The sequence below is a fragment of the Trachypithecus francoisi genome, unplaced genomic scaffold (assembly GCF_009764315.1).
Source record: "Trachypithecus francoisi isolate TF-2019V2 unplaced genomic scaffold, Tfra_2.0 Lachesis_group0, whole genome shotgun sequence".
Classification (NCBI taxonomy): Eukaryota; Metazoa; Chordata; class Mammalia; order Primates; family Cercopithecidae; genus Trachypithecus; species Trachypithecus francoisi.
In genome coordinates, this window is record NW_022681453.1 from 63,443,214 (window position 1) to 63,463,490 (window position 20,277).

General features: G+C 38.5%; 1 protein-coding gene across 1 annotated transcript in view; it reads left to right on the top strand.

Annotated features, from left to right (window-relative positions):
* The window catches only part of SNX4 (sorting nexin 4), a 79,636-nt gene that overhangs the window by 15,425 nt on the left and 43,934 nt on the right, over positions 1-20,277 (top strand). The window contains exons 2-6 of the mRNA XM_033210949.1: positions 1,006-1,127; positions 7,762-7,897; positions 7,973-8,122; positions 8,884-8,931; positions 16,822-16,877. Coding sequence (XP_033066840.1) covers positions 1,006-1,127; positions 7,762-7,897; positions 7,973-8,122; positions 8,884-8,931; positions 16,822-16,877 — 512 coding nt within the window. The remainder of the gene's footprint in view (positions 1-1,005; positions 1,128-7,761; positions 7,898-7,972; positions 8,123-8,883; positions 8,932-16,821; positions 16,878-20,277) is intronic.

Here is a 20,277-nt window from a genome sequence, read left to right on the forward strand (position 1 = left end):
GGAGGAACAACAGCAATGGCCACTACTTCTTTGTCTGTGCGTCTTAGAAGAAGCAGTTGGTGATCAGAGGAGAGATCCTGGATGTTTGGAGAACAAGGCCCTTTTTGCCTACCCTGGCTTCATCAGGCTGTTCCAGGAATGCTGCACAGCTGCCTGTTAGGCACTAAGGGATAGGTAGCTGAAATTGATTGAAAGTAACCACATTTTGTCATCCAAGCCTTCCCCTAGGAGTTGCAAGCCTTTATTGGACTCCAGAGTTCCCAAATACTTACATCAGACAGGGTCTGCCAGTCCAGTTGTTGTCTAGGTGGGGAGATGGATTCCTGGTGCTTCCTATTCATTATCCTCCCGGAATCCTTTGTGTCTAATGTGTTTTTAAGATATTTTCATATGTATTTCTATAGATTATTCTTAGTCACTTATGAAATGTCTAAATTTTAATCATTCAACATATAGTACCTTTTAAACTACCTCTGGAAGGCCGGGCACAGTGGCTCATGCCTATAATCCCAGCACTTTGGAAGGCCAAGGCAGGTGGATCACCTGAGGTCAGGAGTTCGAGACCATCCTGGCCAACATGGTGAAACCCCATTTCTACTAAAAATACCAAAGTCAGCTGAGCGTGGTGGTGCATGCCTATAATCCCAGCTACTTGGCAGACTGAGGCAGGAGAATCCGTTGAACCCAGGAGGTGAGGGTTGCAGTGAGCCGAGATTGCACCAGTGCACTTCAGCCTGGGTGACAGAGTGAGACTTGGTCTCAAAAAATAAAAATAAATACATATATAAATAAAATACTTCTGGAAAAGTTAATGTACTTTTGTATGTTGATAAAGGCTATCATTTGCTGCTGTCATTTTGCAACCCCTGGCAACTCAAGAACTATAAGTAACTATTTTGAAATATGTAAACCCAATAATGGGTTTAATTTATGTGGCTGAGACTTTTTTCAGTACCATCTTAAAGAGTTTTTTGTTGTTGTTGTTGTTGTTTTATTTTTGTCCAGATGACACACAATAATTTTTGGTTGAAGAAGATAGAAATCAGTGTTTCAGAAGCAGAAAAACGAACTGGAAGAAATGCCATGAACATGCAAGAAACATATACCGCTTACCTCATTGAAACAAGGTGGGTGATGAAAATTACACCTGGGCAGGTAGATGGAGAGCTTTTTCTGGTAGCTATTGATGCAGACTCTGTTGTATAACAGAATTTTTTAAAGGTTTTTTTTGGGGGGGATTGATTTTATTTCTTTACTTTTCTTTGAGACAGAGTCTCATTCTGTTGCCTGGGCTGGAGCACAGTGGTGCAGTCATGGCTCACTGCAGCCTCAAACTCCTAGGGTCAAGTGATTCTCTCACCTCAGTTTCCTGAGTAGCTGGCATACAGGTGTGAGCCACCATGGCTGGCTAATTTTTAATTTTTTTTTTTTTTGAGATGGAGTCTCACTCTGTTGCCAAGACTAGAATACAGTGGCATGATCTTGCCTCACTGCAATCTCTGTCTCCTGGGTTCAAGCGATTCTCCTGCCTTAGCCTCCCAAGTAGCTGGGATTACAGGCATGTGCTACCACGCCCAGCTGATTTTTTTTTGTATTTTTAGTACAGACAGGGTTTCACCGTGTTGGCCAGGCTGGTCTCAAACTCCTCAAATGATCCACCCACCTTGGCCTCCCAAAGTGTTGGGATTACAGGCACGAGCCACTGCGTTTGGCAGTTTTTAAATTTTTTGTAGGCATGTTGCTCAGTCTGGTCTCAAACTCCTGAGCTCAAGCAATATTCCTGTGTCAGCCTCCCAAAATGCTGGCATTACTGGTGTGAATCACTGCATCCAGCCCTGTGTCTTTAGCCTTTTAATGGGTAAACAGCTGTATCTTTTGCTCTGATACTCTTGGTAGATAGCTATATTTTAATGAATCTGTTTTGTGGGGAGAGGGAAGGTTAGTGGAATGCTTTTGGAATCTGGAATGTTACTTGATACATGCTTTGGAGGATTCCTTGGTCTCAGAATCCCTGTTTTGTAAAAGGATACCAGGTTCTCAGGCATGTATGAAGTTAACTTGGGCAAGTGGAAATGGTTAACAAAGAATTCTAGGAGTAGAGAATAAGGTCTGAGTCCTCTTAGGACAGTTGGGAGTTACAAAAATTAACAAACAGAAACACTTAGATAGGCACTTTAGAACTTGGAGTAAATTTAAGAATAAAGGGAAGTAGACACCTTTAAAAAACAAGGAAAAAGAACTTGGTGAGTAAAAATAGAAAAGACAAAGTTGGAGAAAAGACAAATTATGGAGTAGGAAATAAAAACTCACCAGAAAAATTGTCTTTTACCTCCTAAGGGAAAAGCTAAAGGAATTAGAGTTGTTTTGTCTAAAAAAACGGCAAGGGAAGACTCAATTTGTTGTTGCCAGTTATAAACAGTTTATATAAAGAATAATGTACTGTTTCTTTTCTGTCTTCAGAGATTGAGCAGAAGTGCTTTCAATTAAAACAAATAGATATGAGAGAATTGTTGATAGCCAGTAAAATAATAGACTACTAAACCTAGCTGGGCATGGTGGCTCATGCCTATAATCTCCACACTTTGGGAGGCCAAGGCAGGCAGATCACCTGAGGTCAGGAGTTTGAGACCACCCTGGCCAACGTGGGGAAACCCCGTCTCTACTAAAAATACGAAAATTAGCCAGGTGTGGTGGTCCCAGCTACTCAGGAGTCTGAGGCAGGAGAATCGCTTGAACCTGGAAGGTGGAGATTACAGTAAGCTGAGATTGTGCCACTGCACTCGAGCCTGGGTGACAAAGCGAGAGACTGTCTCAAAAAAAAAAAAGACTACCAAATGAAGTTAAGTGTTATAATGATGCTTTAATGTTAATACTTTTTTTTTTTTTTTTGAGATGGAGTCTTGCTCTGTCGCCCAGGCTGGAATGCAGTGGCGCGATCTCGGCTCACTGCAAGCTCAGCCTCCCGGGTTCATGCTGTTCTCCTGACTCAGCCTCCCGAGTAGCTGGGACTACAGGCGACTGCCACCACGCCCGGCTCATTTTTGTGTATTTTTAGTAGAGACGGGGTTTCACCGTGTTAGCCAGGATGGTCTTGATCTCCTGACCTTGTGATCCACCCATGTCAGCCTCCCAAAGTGCTGGGATTACAGGCTTGAGCCACTGTGCCCTGCCTACTTTTTTTTTTTTTTTTTTTGAGATGGAGTCTCACTCTGTCACCCAGGCTAGAGTGCAGTGGCACGATCTTGGCTCACTGCAAACTCCACCTCCTAGGTTCAAGCGATTCACCTGCCTTAGCCTCCCAAGTAGCTGGTATTACAGGCGCCGGCCACTGTGTATTTTTAGTAGAGGTGGGGTTTCACTATGTTGGCCAGACTGGTCTCGAATTTCTGACCTCGTGATCCACCCGCCTTGGCCTCCCAAAGTGCTGGGATTACAGGCATGAGCCACCACACCCAACCAGTGTTAATACTTTTTTAAGAAAAAGATTTTTAACCTACCATTTTCATAGGATTTACCTGTGAGCTTGCCTTAATGCTGAACCCTGTGACTTTTCAAGGCTTCTTCCAGGTCTGTGTTTCTACCCAAAATAAAAGTTTAAATCTTGGTGAACGTTGTCTACAGACAATTCTGAAAATTTAGTTTTCCTTCTTCCACTAGAAAGAAAGAAAAAGAGAGAAAAGAATCTTCTGGGAAAAAAAAATTCTTTTTTTTTTCTTTAGACTAAGTCTTGCTCTGTTGCCCAGGCTGGAGTGCAGTGGCACATCTCAGCTCACTGCAAGCTCCGCCTCCTGAGTTCACACCATTCTCCTGCCTCAGCCTCCTGAGTAGCTGGGACTACAGGCGCCCATCATCACGCCCGGCTAATTGTTTTTGTATTTTTAGTAGAGATGGGGTTTCACTGTGTTAGCCAGGATGGTCTTGATCTCCTGACCTTGTGATCCGCCTGCCTTGGCCTCCCAAAGTGCTGGGATTACAGGCATGAGCCACCATGCCCGGCCAAGAAAATTTTTATACAGTAGTAAGTTTAGGAAAAGAGAGAGGTAATGTGGTTCTTTTCAAAATTAGGTCATTTCATGACATATATATGTTTATGTATTGCAGAGATTTGTAAGGTTATTTTTTAAAGATCATGGCCCCGTGAGAGGACTTTTGTTTCTGTTTTTTTGTTTTTTAAGTTAAATTAGCCACTTTACTAATAATACTTTAGAAAATAGTGTTAGCTGTAGCCTTCTAAGTAAATTTTAAGTTTACAATGAAAAAGGATATATTTGGTATATGCCTATTTTTTCACCCACTTGGGCAATGAAATAGGTATTGATTACTTTTACTGCTGGGAGAGAACCTTGATTTGGGTAATCTGGAATAACTGAATAATGTTTATGCTTGGCTTTGAAATAAATAAAGGATCATTATTTTCTTCTGTAGCCCAGTTCTAATTTGAACCTGGGAGTTAGAAGTGACCATACATCAGTAATAGCTGGACTGTGAATACATATTTAAGTAGACCATCAATAAATGTGTGGTGCACAAAAGGATTATTGAGTCAACTTTCACAACTGTATTTCAATACAAATTTATTTTAAAACATGGCTTTTATACTTAAAAACATGTTGGAATTACTTGAAAAATTTGTTAAACAACTTCGCGGTTTGGGGTGGGCTACAGGATTTTACATTTTTTATTTAAAGGTCCAGGTGCTTTCAGTACAGATGGGCCATGGATCTTTTTTTTTTTTTCTGAGATGGAGTCTCGCTCTGTTGCCCTGGCTAGAATGCAGTGATGTGATCTTGAGTCACTGCAACCTCCTCCTCCCGGGCTCAAGCGATTCTCCCACCTCAGCTTCCCGAGTAGCTGAGATTACAGACTTGTACCACCACACCCAGCTAATTTTTATATTTTTAGTAGAGATGGGGTTTTGCCATGTTGGCCAGGCTGGTCTTGAACACCTCACCTCAAGTGATCCACCTGCCTCGGCCTCCTCCCAAAGTACTGGAATTACAGGTGTGAGCCAATGTGCCCAGCTGGACCATGATTTTTTATTGTTGTCTTTTAAACTACAAAGCCTTTCCATTTTAAGATAGGTTTATCTGTCTTTTCTCTTTATGATTTGTGTTTTTTCTGTTTTAAGACATTCTTCCCTACTCCACATCCTATAGACATGGGATTCGAGAAATACTGATTTTGAATAGATTGTTTTATACTATCCCTAAGGTTAACTGACCTTCATCATCAACCACAGTCATCAAATTTCTTAATTTAATTATGTAGCATTGTTTTTGTAATTCAGTGTTTTGCAGACAGTTGTGGACAATATGGATATTATTGACCCTTCATATTAACTAGAAATTCAACTTCTGTCATGTAGCTTACCTACCTACCTTTTGGATACAAGTAGAAAGCCCTTTTAGCAATTGTCTATAGTCCAGTTGTTGAGAGGTTTTTGTTTCTGTTTTTTTGTTTTTTGTTTTTTTTAAAGTTAGCCACCTAAAAAATACTTCGGAAATTAGTGTTAACTCTAGCTTCCAAAGTAAATTCTTAAGTTTAAAATTAAAAAGGATGTTTTTGGTATGTGCCTGTTCTATAGTGTTATAGTTTAGTGGGCTAAGATTGAGTAAGACTAAAGTCACTGGTTTTTAATTCCCCAAGACTTTTTTCTATGTGTTCCTTTTCATTGAATATGAACTATTCTAAAATAAGTATAAGTCTCTTTTAGAATAGGTAGTAATTCCTTGATGGCTTGGAAGGCAGTGTGTTATTCTTCTAATTTGTACAGCGTGGTTAATGATCATATTTTCATTGTGAGGGTTAAATATTACAAGGAAAACCAATGAGGTGCTATTAAATAGTTGTTGAGCGATTAGATAAATGGGCTAGTTTTGGGGTCTCATGAAAGTCTTCTCTGTGCTTTTAGTCAGTTTCTAATGAAACTACTGGACCCTGCCTTTTTGGTTTCTTTTTTTTTTTTTTTTTTTTTGGTGTTTGTTTTTTGAGATGGAGTTTCGCTCTTGTTGCCCAGGCTGGAGTGCGTTGGCACAATCTCAGCTCAGTGCAACCTCTGCCTCCCAGGTTCAAGCGATTCTCCTGTCTCAGCCTCCTGAGTAGCTGGGATTATGGGCACCTGCCACCACACCCAGCTAATTTTTTGTATTTTTAGTAGAGATGGGGTTTCACCATGTTGGCCAGGCTGGTCTCGAATTCCTGACCTCAGGTGATCCACCTACCTTGACCTCCCAAAGTGCTGGGATTACAGGCGTGAGCTGCCACATCCAGTCGCGTTTTTTTTTGTTTGTTTGTTTGTTTTTTGTTTTTAAACGCTTACACAGACCTATCAGCCCTGTAGGTGTACTGCTTATAGGCTTTATTTATCCACTTACTTACAAGTTACGGGTTTTGTTGGTAGTGATTCTGAATAATTTGAAACTTGAGATTAACCCAAGTATTTTTGCAGCTGAAGTTGGGAATTGTAATTGGGATAGTATCAGTTATAGCTAATGTCTAGGTATACTCTTTAAAATAAATTATGATTTAATACTATATTTTTGCCATGGGAGCCATTTGTGCATTTTGCATTTCATATTTTGGTTCATTTTTATTAGCATGCAATAAACAAATTTAGTAGCAAACTTAAAAAATAATAAAAATGAGCATCTATTGTGCTGAACATGGCATGATGTAAATACTTTCTCTAGACTTTATTCAGAGACTGATTTAACTTCTATGACTTTGTGTCCTAATGTACAAAATACACATTGTGCATTTCGTGGAGGGCAAACAGGTTATTGTCAAGCTAATTAGAAAAATAGCAAGGTCCTGATAATGTTTAGAAGACTGATGCTTTCTAATTGGACTTACTTATAGCTGGCAAGAAATCCTAAGTAGTCAAAATATTTAAAATATCCTTTATATGATTTTACCTTAACTTTCCCCCAAAAGTAAGTTGAACTTTTATATGTATGAGACATGCCTACCAGCCCTTTATAATTAAAAGTAAGGCTAGAGATGAATTTTTATGACCTCTCTTCGCCACTCTTTCAGAGCTAATTAATATTTTGTTCTTGTGGATATTTCTTGGTACTTGGATTAATCTGATTCATTAATAACCTAAATTGAAGTTTTTGTGGTGTCTTGGTCTTTGTTGTGAATGTTATTCTCTCATTGTGGCAGAAGTGAAGTTAAAAATGCTTTTTATTTAATGAAGCACTAGCTAAACTAGATTTTATCATGTTAAAAAATCAATTATTTATACATTAAGGCTTTTAGAGTGTTCCTAATAAAACTGTTTCTCTTATGTTTAAACAGGCTTTCTGTATCAGAAAGAAAGTGGTTAGGAGTAAGGGCTTTGAAATCAGATGGATCTGAGTACTTTATCCACAGACCTTTGTGATCATAGGCAGAGCATATACTGTGCAGTTGTGTCCTCATCTGTAAAATGAGGATAATAAATCTCTGCCTCACAGGGTTGTCATAAGGATTAAATATGAAAATACATGAGGCCAAGGCAGGAGGAAGACATAAGCCCAGGAGTTTCACACCAGCCTGGGCAACATAGCTGGACCCCATTTCTACAAAAAATTAAAGTATTAGCCAATGTGGTGACATGTGCCTGTGGTCCCAGCTACTCAGGAGGCTGAGGTGGGTGGAGTGCTTGAGCCCAGGAGGTCAAGGTTGCAACGAGCCGTGATTGTACCACTGCACTCCAACTTATATGTATGTATTTTAGTTTTTAAAAAATAACTTCAGTGTCGTTCTGTTCCTTTTCAGGTCAGTTGAACATACCGATGGTCAGAGTGTCCTAACAGACTCACTGTGGCGGCGATATAGTGAATTTGAGTTGTTGAGAAACTACCTTTTAGTTTACTATCCACATATTGTTGTGCCACCTCTGCCAGAAAAACGGGTAAGAAGTGAAATGGCAGTAGTTTAGAAGTCTTCAGCATTGAGACTATTCTTAATGATTGTTTTGTTTACCTAGGCAGAATTTGTTTGGCATAAACTCTCTGCTGACAACATGGATCCAGATTTTGTGGAGAGGCGACGGATTGGTTTAGAAAACTTTCTCTTGAGGATTGCTTCACATCCCATCCTTTGTAGAGACAAAATCTTCTATCTGTTTTTAACACAGGTATTTTTCTTTTATTTAGTCTTAGTAAAATATTCATTTAATTTGGGTTTCTTAAAAAAAATTGTAGAATACTTATTTTAAGGATCTTTTTGTTAATTTATATGCACTTTATTTTTTTGTTTTGAATTTCCAATTAATGGATTATGTTATTCTTTTGGCTAACATTTTTCTATTTAAAGATACTGATGATGGTATTTTTGATATCATTTAAATAATAGTAAAATTTGTCTTCAGTATTTTGAAGCTCAGATCTATGAAATCTTAGGTGCACCATTTGGTTATCTTTTAGAAGTTGGATTGAATTGTTTTGTTTTGTTTTGTCTTGAGATGGAGTCTCGCTGTGTCGCCCAGGCTGGAGTGCAGTGGTGCGATCTTGGCTCACTGCAAACTCCGCCTCCCGGGTTCACACCATTCTCCTGCCTCAGCCTCCGGAGTTGCTGGGACTACAGGCGCCCGCCACCACGCCTGGCTACTTTTTTTGTATTTTTAGTAGAGACAGGGTTTCACTGTGTTAGCCAGGATGGTCTCAATCTCCTGACCTCGTGATCCACCCATCTCGACCTCCATAAGTGCTGGGATTACAGGCTTGAGCCACCATGCCCGGCCGGATTGAATGTTTAATTTTGAAGTGAAAAGAAATTTTTTTAAACCTCTCTCTCCAATCCCTGCTGAAGTAAGAACAGAATGATAGGAATTTAATTTATTTAATTTGGAATATTTGCTTTGCAGTAATGATTTCTAAAATTAACTTCAATTTTTAGGAAGGTAACTGGAAGGAGACTGTGAATGAAACTGGGTTTCAGCTGAAGGTAAGAATGTTTCTGTGAAATTTGCCATGTTCCTTTACAGTTCCCAGCATGGTGCCATGCACTAATTGTGAACTTGGTATTTACTGTGTAAACGAATGTTGGAAATCGTCTTTACAATAAGTGTCATTGGTAAGGTTTTCAAAGAGACACTACAGTTCACTTTCAATTTGTGTAATTTTAGTTACTAATTAGACTATAATGGGCAAATTTATTCTACAGGGAAGGAACATTGTGAAACAGTGATTTATTTTGTTTTTTTTTAGTTAGTGTTTGTAGTAATGAAGCAGTAATTTAAATACAAGTTGTAGATTTTCCCCAGTGTACTAGTATTATACCTTGCCTCTTTTTTTTTCTTCTGTCCTGTTTCCACTCATATCCCTGCCCTCGACAGTTGCTCACTCTATCAGATATGAAAGAGTCCAACCTTAGCAGTCTAAAAGATAAGCCCTCGGTCATGCTTCTTCTGTCTGTTGAGACATGGTGGCCAGTTTTAAATAGGGACAAAGGAGTCATTTTGAAATAGTTCTAAGTTAGTTTGATCTGTTAGTGGTACAGGATTGTTTAGTTTTTATAGCAGCTTTTTAAATTTAGTCATTAGAATTAGTGTTTGGGAATGAGATGGTGATCTGAAAATCAAGGAGCATAGTGGTGGTGAGCTGGACACTCGAATTCCATGCTGCTCTTTATTTCTTTCCTAAAATAAATACAACAAAGGTTATTACAAACTTTTAAAAGTTTTCATCTCTGGTGTAAACTGAATAGGTAAGTAGACTAACAATATAAATTGATATATAACATAATATATATTGTTAAATGACTCACATGAAAATACAGTACCAAAAGTTTAATATAATATGTCTAGACAAGAAGAAAATTTTTTTATGTCCCATACAAAAAGAGTCCCATACAGTAACACTTCCCATGCATTGGCAGATAGGTATTTGAAATTTGGCACAAAACAAACTAGAAAGAGGAAATTTTTTTCTGCAAAGAAAATATGATAAACCAGTTCTGTCATAAACTGATTCTAATTTATAAATATTTTGAGGTTTTTATGATTTTGAGACAGAGTCTTGCTCTGTCACCTAGGCCGGAGTGCAGTGGTGTGATCATAGCTCACTGCAGCCTTGAACTCCTGAACTCAAGCCATCTGCCTGCCTCAGCCTCCCAAGTAGCTGAGACTACAGGTGTGTGCCACCATACCTGGCTAATTTTACATTTTTTCTTTTGTAGAGATGAGGTCTCACTATGTTGCGTAGGCTAGTTTCGAACTCCTGAGCTCAACTGATTCTCTCACCTCAGCCTCCCAAAGTGCTAGTTTTACTGTGCCCAGCTATGAATATTTAGTTGACAGATATACTGAAACAATTAGAATTTTCTTGGCTGTAATTCATCACTTTATAACACTCAGAGGGGATGGTAGAATTTTAGTTTAGGGTTGGATTTGAAATAACTTGAAAGTTTAAAAACTGATTTATGTTTAGATAGAGTTTTCTGAAAAATAGTTCAAGATATGTTAAAAGCTAACAAGGAAAAGATTAAAATACAATCTTTTAGTGAATTCTCTTTATATAACAAAAATTTCAAAAATTCTAGTCATTAAGTCTTTTTTTTTTTTTTTTTTTTTTTTTTTTTTTTTTTTTGAGGCGGAGTTCCGCTCTGTCGCCCAGGCTGGAGTGCAGTGGCCGGATCTCAGCTCACTGCAAGCTCCGCCTCCCGGTTTACGCCATTCTCCTGCCTCAGCCTCCCGAGTAGCTGGGACTACAGGCGCCCGCCACCTCGCCCGGCTAGTTTTTGTATTTTTAGTAGAGACGGGGTTTCACCGTGTTCGCCAGGATGGTCTCGATCTCCTGACCTCGTGATCCGCCCGTCTCGGCCTCCCAAAGTGCTGGGATTACAGGCTTGAGCCACCGCGCCCGGCCATTAAGTCTTTACTGTAGTTAATAGTTACAAGTTTTTGTCCTTGAATCCAGTTTTTGGCCATAACTTTAGTGATTCTGAGAAAACTCTTTGAGTGTCCCCATCATTATAAAATTGCTGTTTACTAAGTGCCTTGAATCTTATGTGTAGGTGCTACTTAAGTATTTATTTTTTATTTTTTGTGAGACGGAGTCTCGCTCTGTCGCCCAAGCTGGAGTGCAGTGGCCGGATCTCAGCTCACTGCAAGCTCCACCTCCCGGGTTCCCGCCATTCTCCTGCCTCAGCCTCCGGAGTAGCTGGGACTACAGGCACCCGCCACCGCGCCCGGCTAGTTTTTTGTATTTTTTTTAGTAGAGACGGGGTTTCACCGTATTAGCCAGGATGGTCTCGATCTCCTGACCTCGTGATCCGCCCGTCTCGGCCTCCCAAAGTGCTGGGATTACAGGCTTGAGCCACCGCGCCCGGCCTACTACTTAAGTATTTAGATAGAATGTTTCATTGTGGGGGAGCCTTATGTATTATACTTTTAAAAAGTATTTGAAAGGTCATATTAATATACAGAATTAATAATTCAAAACATCAGACTTCTAATGAAGTGAGCCAGAAACAAGATTGATGGAGAGAATTCAGAAACCCATGTGTCTCTCTGTATTCCTTATTTTGTTGTGGATGTATGTCTTGTTTTAAGTCCTTCCTTCTGTCAGGGAAATGGGATCTTTTTGCATAGCCTCATATACATGTGTACATCATACAAATGTCCACAATCATATGTACATAACATACATATGTATGTGTGTGTATATATATATAGAGAGAGAGAGAGAGAATGAGTGTGTCACGTTTCACTTATCTGGAGGTCATATATTTGGCAGTTACAGCTAACCTGATGACAGTTGAAAGCTGGGATTTAAGCAAAACTGACTTCTGAGATGTTCGAGGGAATGTAACATGGCTTCCTGCTATACTTTACTACTATATTTTGGTCTTCCCGGAGCAGACCCATTAATTTTATTATAGGTGTTCAGACAAACTTGGCTGTTTTTTAGGTTACGACATATTTTAGCAGAAGATTAAAAAGTGAGTGGAGACAGGCGCATTGTGACAATAGTGACAATTGACAGCTGAGCCTGATAGCGGAAAAGAGGTAGCAGTGGTATGTGAGTCACAAGTCGCAGAATGGGTACATTTGGCATGAGGCAAAATTCCTACCCACCTGTAACCCCTAAGGGTATCATCAATGGATTCAGTATTTGTTGTTTGTAATGGTTAACTGGAGGCCTCAAGAAAAAGTAGAATTTTGCTCGTGTACTCTTAATTCAGTGTGTGGTCAGTGGACTGCATGTAACTCAATTGATGGGATTGTTTGTTCAAAATACTGAATTCGTCCCAGAGGTCCTTAATCCCATTAGCCTAAAATTTGACAACTATTGCTATATGGCGATAAAGAAAACTATTTTTAAGAAGATAATTTTAGGAAGATTTTCAAAAATGGTAAAAAAGAAGAAAACGTTTTTTAGAATCTAAAGCAGTTTCTTATCTAAGTATTACCATCATCATATATTCTTACTATTTACTAGGCACTATGCTATAATTATACTGTTTATTTTGCTGAATATTGCCTCAGTACCTTTGAGGTGAGTCAATATTCTCATTTATTAGATGAGGAACTCTAGAACGTGACTTAGCCCAGGTCACATAATTACAAGTGATAGAGGCTGAATCCAAGTCTAGACTAACTCAAAGCCCTCCTTAATTACCATCCCATATTACCTCTCTTATTAATTATGTAATTAATATCTGTAGAGATTGTTGGTAAAGGAAGTATTGAAAGCTTTATTTCTGTGAAAATGAGGTCATTCTGAATGAGACCAAATATTCATATCTTATAAGAATATTTGACCTTGGCTCTTGGATTGTTATCCTCAAATTGAAATGTTATCTTACTTTAATTTTCCTTTTCTCAGACTTATTTGATCTGTAGTTTTGGCCTAGATTAATATTTTCTTCAAATGTTTGAGAGTGATTTTTACACCCGGCAAGATAATCTAAAATTTAGTTTCTTTTTTTTTTGAGATGGAGTTTCTCTCTGTCGCCCAGGCTGGAGTGCCCAGGCTGGAGTGCAGTGGCGCAATCTCGGCTCCCTGCAAGCTCCACCTCCCTGGTTCAAGCCATTCTCCTGCCTTGGCCTCCAGAGTAGCTGGGACTACAGGCACCCACCACCACGCCTGGCTAATTTTTTTGTATTTTTAGTAGAGACAGGGTTTCATCGTGTTAGCCAGGATGATCTCAATCTCCTGACCTCGTGATCTGCCTGCTTCAGCCTCCCAAAGTGCTGGGATTGTAGGCGTGAGCCACCGCACCCGGCCAAAATTTAGTTTCTTTTTATCTGTGTTCTATTTAACGTAAGCAGGAGCAACCAATTTTTTCATCATTACTGGTTTTTGGCATTTCTTCTTTTTTGGGGGTGGAATAGTTGTATAAATACTCAATCTGGACTTGGTGGCATGTTCCTATAGTCCTAGCTACTTGAGAAGCTGAGGCAGGAGAATCACTTGAGCCCAGGAGTTTGAGACCAGACTGGGCAACATAGCGAGACTCTGTTTCTATTTAAGAATAAATACCTACACAAAATATAAATACTCATTTTACTTAATTCAGTGAAAGAAGAGCAAAGGGTTTATCCCTAGAGTAATGAACATATAAACTAGTTGATTTAATATAAAAGTAACATTTTTAACTCAGTTAACATGGTTAGTCATGAAAGTATTCTTCTAAATACCCAATCCTTAAATGAATTTAGTCTGATTCATAAGAACCCAGGACCCTGCCTCTTCCTTGGAGCAAGAACTACCAGAGCCAAGGTCTGGGCCCTTAGTTAGGATCTCTGTTAATCTCGTTATTGCACAGGAACTCTGAGAGATCCAACGTGGAGATTCCAAATGCTGGTCCCTACAGCGTGAGGTACTCTTCTAAGTGTTGTGGATACAGTAGTGAATGAGCTGGAAATATTCATAAACTCTGTGTTGTTGTGGAGCTTATATTTTAATCGTCGGAGACATTAAGTTAGCATTTAAATAAAAGATAAGATACTTTAAAATAGTGGTAAGTAGTATAAAGGAAATAAAGCATCATCCTTGTTGAGGAATATGACAGCAGGGATTATTTTTAAGGGTTACCCTAAGATGGGTGACCATAAAGTTTATTGTCCAAGTGGGAACCCTTTAGAGAGGAAATGGGGACGTTTAAGATGAGGACAACACGTTTCACTCCAACCTGGGTGACAGAGCAAGACTCTGTCTCAAAAAAAAAGAAAAAAGACTAGGACGACAGTCATAAATCAGGACTGTCCTGGGCAAACCAGGCCACATGGTCAACCTCCTTTAAAAAGCTTACATTTGAGCTGAGACATTAGTGATGATAAGAAACCTGCAGTGGAGTCACCAGAGGCCAAGGAAGAGGAATGCTCCTTGAGAGGGAGGCCCAGGCAGGGTGTGCCTTACTAGGTAATGTGTTGGGGAAGATAAAGCAGGTAAAAGTGTTGTCACAGCAGCCTTTGTACAGTCCAGGGGACACCTTCACACTGAGTCTTTTTATGGCTCTTGTATTCTTTTTTTTTTTTTTGAGATGAAGTCTTGCTCTGTCGCCCAGGCTAGAGTGCCGTGGTGCGATCTCGGCTCACTGCAAACTCTGTCTCCCGGGTTCAAGGGATTCTCCTGCCTCAGCCTCCTGAGTAGCTGGGATTATAGGCATGAGCCACCACGCCGGGCTAATTTTTTGTATTTTTAGTAGGGACAGGGTTTCGCCATATTGGCCATGCTGGTTTCAAACTCCTGACCTCGTGATCCGCCTGCCTCAGCCTCCCAGAGTGCTGGGATTACAGGCATGAGCCACTGCGCCTTGGCCTATGGCTCTTATATTCTTAATGACAGCCAAGAATCAAGTGAATAATATGATTTCAGATAATGCTGTTCTAGAGGGAGTAAAATAGGATCATAGGAAACAATAATGAATTAAGGGGCATCTTTAGGTGTTGAATGGGGAATCTGATTAGGTGGGCGATAACCTATCAGATTTGAAACAGTCCAGGTAGTTTTTCAGAGATCCAGCTTTTGGGAAAAGTTTCTGGTTTGGTGACATTTTAGGCAGCTTTCTCCTTTTTGTGTAATCTTGTGAAATAAGCAGATTGAGTTGGATGTGGAGATGGACCTGATCTGACAAAACATTTGGTAAGCAAAAGTTAGAATGGTGATCTTTTACATTTATAAATGACTTTTAAATTGGTAAATCGGTGACTTTAAAAGTAAAAAATAAATTGCTGGTGTTAAAAAGCATGAGATTCAAGAAAAGATACAAATGAATATTTTTTTCCTTAGTGTTTTATGTAGTTTCATCTTCATTTAAAGAATCACATTTTGCATGTGACTGAAGTCATAAACACTTACAAGATCCTTTGGTTTTTAGTGATTTTTAATATATGTCTTAAATTCATAGATGTTTTTATTTATAAGGACTTTGACATATATTAGCTCGTTTTTCCTTGAGATGTAAGAAAGGTCCAGAATTTGTGAAATACTGATTTTAGAAATAGGAGAATTCCATAAGAGAATTCCCTAAAATCAAAATAAACTACTTTGGGTATTCTTTAGATAGCTCTTTAAATCTCTTTTGGTCTGACGTTCTAGGAGACTGAACTTGTTTGTAGTATATTTGTTATATTTGTTTTTATTTTCTTAACCAGGTAATCTGGGAAGCCTTAGTAATATTTTTGTTTTGTTTATTTATGCATTAACAGTATTTGTAATTATGGGTTGAAAGTTATAATAGTGTGAAATTTTCAAGGTGGGATTTTAAAAACCAGACCACATTTTGAAATTGATTCCTGATTGAGCTACCTTTTATGAACCCTAATAGTTCTTGTACCTTGGTTAGAAAAGTTGTTTGGTTGTCTTTTTTTTTTAAATGAGAATTTAGGACAGGACAGGATTTGAATGTGTTAAGTAAACATTTTATGCAGTGAAATTATTATTTAGTATTGATCTCTCTGTTTCTTCTTTGAGAGTAATTATCTAGAAATAAGTGAATAAAATAGTTAAAAAAGTTGTGTTGTCTTACAACATTTTCTGCTAGCTAGAAAGTAATTGCTGTCATCTAGCTCGTTTTATTTAGTAGAGTGTTAGTACATGTATTTCTATATTCTTTCTTCTAAAATATAGATTGTGAAAATGAGAAAAACCAATGTACATTTGCTTTGGATTCCATCTGAGAACTATTCTCAGTAGATGCAGATTCTAAAGCGGTAGTTTCTTTTTTGAAATGGAGTCTCTCTGTCGCCCAGGCTGGAGTGCAGTGGCATGGTCTCAGCCCACTGCAACCTCCGCCTCCCAGGTTGAAGTGACTCTCCTGCCTCAGCCTCCCAAGTAGCTGGGATTACAGGCACATGCCACCACACCTAGCTAATTTTTTTGTATTTTTAGTAGAGTCGAGGTTTATCCATATTGGCCAGGCTGGTCTCAACCTCCTGACCTCAAGTGATCCTCCTGTCTCGGCCTCCCAAAGTGCTGGGATTACAGGCATGAGTCACTGTGCCCAGCCATTAAAGCAGTAGTTTCATTTAGTTTATATATACAGATCATTGCTTTTCTTGGCTTAGAGAAAAACTACTGTTTTCACATGACCTCTTCCGAATCCTAATAATGCATTGCTATATGCCTGTTCGTGTATTGGTAGGTGTGTACAGTTGTTTTACTTTGGTGCCATTGAATGCCTTGTATTCAGTCTATTTTATAGTATGTTTTTATAGTGTTTTCAAAAATAATTGCTAAGCTTTTTTTAGGCATGTTTAATGTGTTTAAAACAATTGATATGAAGAAAACTGTACTTGAGCATCTTAATTCTAAAGGGAAAGTAAAATTGTTTGAATTTTATACCCTGAAATGTAATTGTATTAAGTGAACAAATTATTTTTTCCAGGCAGACTCCAGGTTAAAAGCGCTTAATGCAACATTCAGAGTGAAAAACCCAGACAAGTAAGGTTTTGTTTTAATAATAGTTACAATGTTGTTTTGAATGGTGCCTATCAGTCTATTTAATTTTTCATTTCTGAATGTATGCACTTTATTTGCTAAATATTTTACATATTCACATTTAGTGAAATCCTTTTCAAGTTTAAAACTGAATTTGAAATTTGATAACTTGATTAGGGGGTATGATTGTGACTGAAGTTTTATAAAATTAAACCATTGCTTTTTTCTAGAAGGGTTTATTAAGTGTTGTTGCAGATATCAGAAAAATGAGAAAAGTAATTTTAATTTTATAGTTTTCCTTATATGATTTTGCTTGTTGAATATGCATGGCTCAAGATAAGAAAATTATATACTTTTTACATATACTTAATAATGAACCATCTAGTTTGTATACCAAGAAAATTTCACAAAGGTGTATGACAAATACTTGATTTTACTAATATCAGCTAGAGTTTGTGAGAGCATTTCCATATTAAAAGAAGCCAGTGTATTCAGAAATTACTTAACATGGGGTGAGACCTATGTATTTAAGATTTTGGTTTTACTTAATCTTTAAATGTGGTGGATAATTCAAAATCTACGTTATACGGACCTTTACTTGGCAATTTGGTTCAGTTAGAGTTTTTTAGTTGGATATGTGCTTAGGCAGATGAGGCTTTTTTGTTTTGCAGTACCAAATTTATGAAGTCTGTTAGAATTTTTCTAGTGAATCCTTCAGCACTAATTTCTACACTGTGTAAATTCTTACCAGACAAAGGCGAGGTCTGCATGTTCTGATGACCTATTATGCCTGACTTTATAAACCATAACATGTTAACAAAATGCCCCTGATTTTTCATACACATTTTGAATATAAAATCTAAATGAATATTTTTAAATTTTGGTGATTAGGAGGTTGTGATGTTAACTTGATTTTTTTAATTTTAGTTTTAATTTTTTTTATTTTTTGAGACAGAGTTTTGCTCTGTGGCCCAGGCTGGAGTGTAGTGGCATGATCCCTGCTCACTGCAACCTCAGCCTCCCAAGTTCAAGCAATTATCCTGCCTCAGCCTCCCGAGTAGCTAGGATTATAGGCACCCCCGACAACACTCAGCTAATTTTTGTATTTTAGTAGAGATGGAGTTTTGCCATGTGTTAGGCAGGCTGGTCTCAAACTCCTGACCTCAGGCGATCCACCCGCCTTCGCCTCCCAAAGTTCTGGGATTACAGGTGTGAGCCACCATGCCTGGCCTTTTTTTTTTTTTTTTTAATAGACTATTTTTTAGAGCAGTTATAGGTTTAGTAGAGTTAGCAACATTGAGCAGAGTATACAGAGAATTCCCATATACCTTCTCTTCCACACCCCTCCCCACTGACCTCTCAGAGCCTCCCTAACTATCAGCATCCCACACCAGAGAGCTGTATTTGTTGTGGGTGGTGAACCTACATTGAAACAGCGTTATCAGCAAAGACCATCATTTACGTCAGGGTTCACACTTGGTGTCGGGCAGTTTTTGAGTTTGGACAAATGGATAGTAACATGTACCCACCATTATCATTTTATACAGAATACTATTACTGTCCTAAAAATCCTCTCTGCTGCACCTGTTCATCTCCTTCCTCAACTGGCAACCACTGATCTTTTTATTATCGCCATAGTTTTTTTTTTTTAGAATGTCACATCATATACAGTATGTAAACATTGAGATTGGCTTCTTTCACTTAATTTGCGTCTGTGGTTCCATTGAGGTTTTTAATAAGTATTATACTAACATGCATGGTATATAAGGTGTTCTCTGGATTAAGAACTAAAATTATAAGTCACTCTCAAAAAAAGCTCTGGAAAACTTAGTAAGCTAAATGTATGACTTTGGTGACTGTACATCCATTAGAGAATCATTTTTGATTGGTATTTTGGTAATATTTTTGATTAATACTAATATTTTGTCAATTAGTATTTTTCGGTTGAAGGGAAAATATTCTGTCAATTGAATGTTTTCCTCCCTTTTTTGACCCAGCCAGGTTTTCTGAACTGCCGAATTTTATTTATTATCCATATTGTGTGCATAATTTTAAGTTTAATGTGACCAATAATGTCACCAAGGCAGTTCTTTTGCCCTTATGTTCTTGTTAAAGTGTATAATTGCTATATAATTAGTAATAAGATTTGTTTGTCTTAAATTCTGGATAATTGTGTATATTGGTCATTGTTATATCAGATTCTTAATATGTAGAATCTCTTTTATAGATCTAGCTGTTCCAATAGATTATTTTTATATTCTTATTAAAATAGATTACTAAAATAGTTTTGTTATTTTCTAAAATTCAGAAAACCAGAAAGATTGTTTTAGAGGGATTACCAAAATGATTGTTCTAGTACTTGCTTCATTCATGTTTATCTTTCCCCAAACTAGACTGTTAAGAGCAGTGAGTGGGAGGGCCTGGAGTCTTCTACTTTTATGTGGCCTTAGGTACTCTGTAAATGCTTTCTTTTGCATATTGGATTGTGTGTGTGTATGTACACACACACCTATATACATATATATACACACACATATGTATTTTTTGTTTGTTTGTTTGTTTTTTGAGACAGAGTCTCGCTCTGTCCCCAGGCTGGAGTGCAGTGGTGCGATCTCATCTCACTGCAAGCTCCGCCTCCCGGGTTCACACCATTCTCCTGCCTCAGCCTCCCAAGTAGCTGGAGTTACAGGTGCCCGCCACCATGCCCGGCTAATTTTTTGTATTTTTAGTAGAGACAGGGTTTCACCGTGTTAGCCAGGATGGTCTCGGTCTCCTGACCTCATAATCCACCTGCCTCGGCCTCCCAAAATGACATATATATATATTTTTTGAGATGCGGTCTCACTGTGTTGTTCAGGCTGGTCTGGAATTGCTGGGCTCAGCAATGCCCCCCGCCTCAGCCTCTCGAATAGCTGGAACTACAGGTGGATGCCACTGTGCCCAGCTTGTATATGTTTCTTGAAAGAGATGTGCCCAAGGTCTATCTCCATTTATTGAGCATCTTATATTGTTGCAAATAAACTAAACCCACTAAGTCAAAATCTAGGTGGCAAACTGCCCAGATTATATAAGTAACATTTTTTTTTTTTTTTTTTTGAGGCGGAGTCTTGCTCTCTTGCCAAGGCTGGAGTGCAGTGGTGCTGTCTTGGCTCACTGCAAGCTCTGCCCCCCGGGTTCACACCGTTCTCCTGCCTCAGCCTCCTGAGTAGCTGGGACTCCAGGCACCCACCACCATGCTTGGCAATCTACTGTCTGTTGTAGAAATAAGCAACACTAACCACTCATGTACTGTGCTACACTGCATAGTAGAAGTTTCATCTAATGTGGCCAGTTTTTCTTGGTTGGAAAAAATCTATGTGACTTTAGTTAACTCATATATAAAGTGATAGTTTTTTATTTTAAA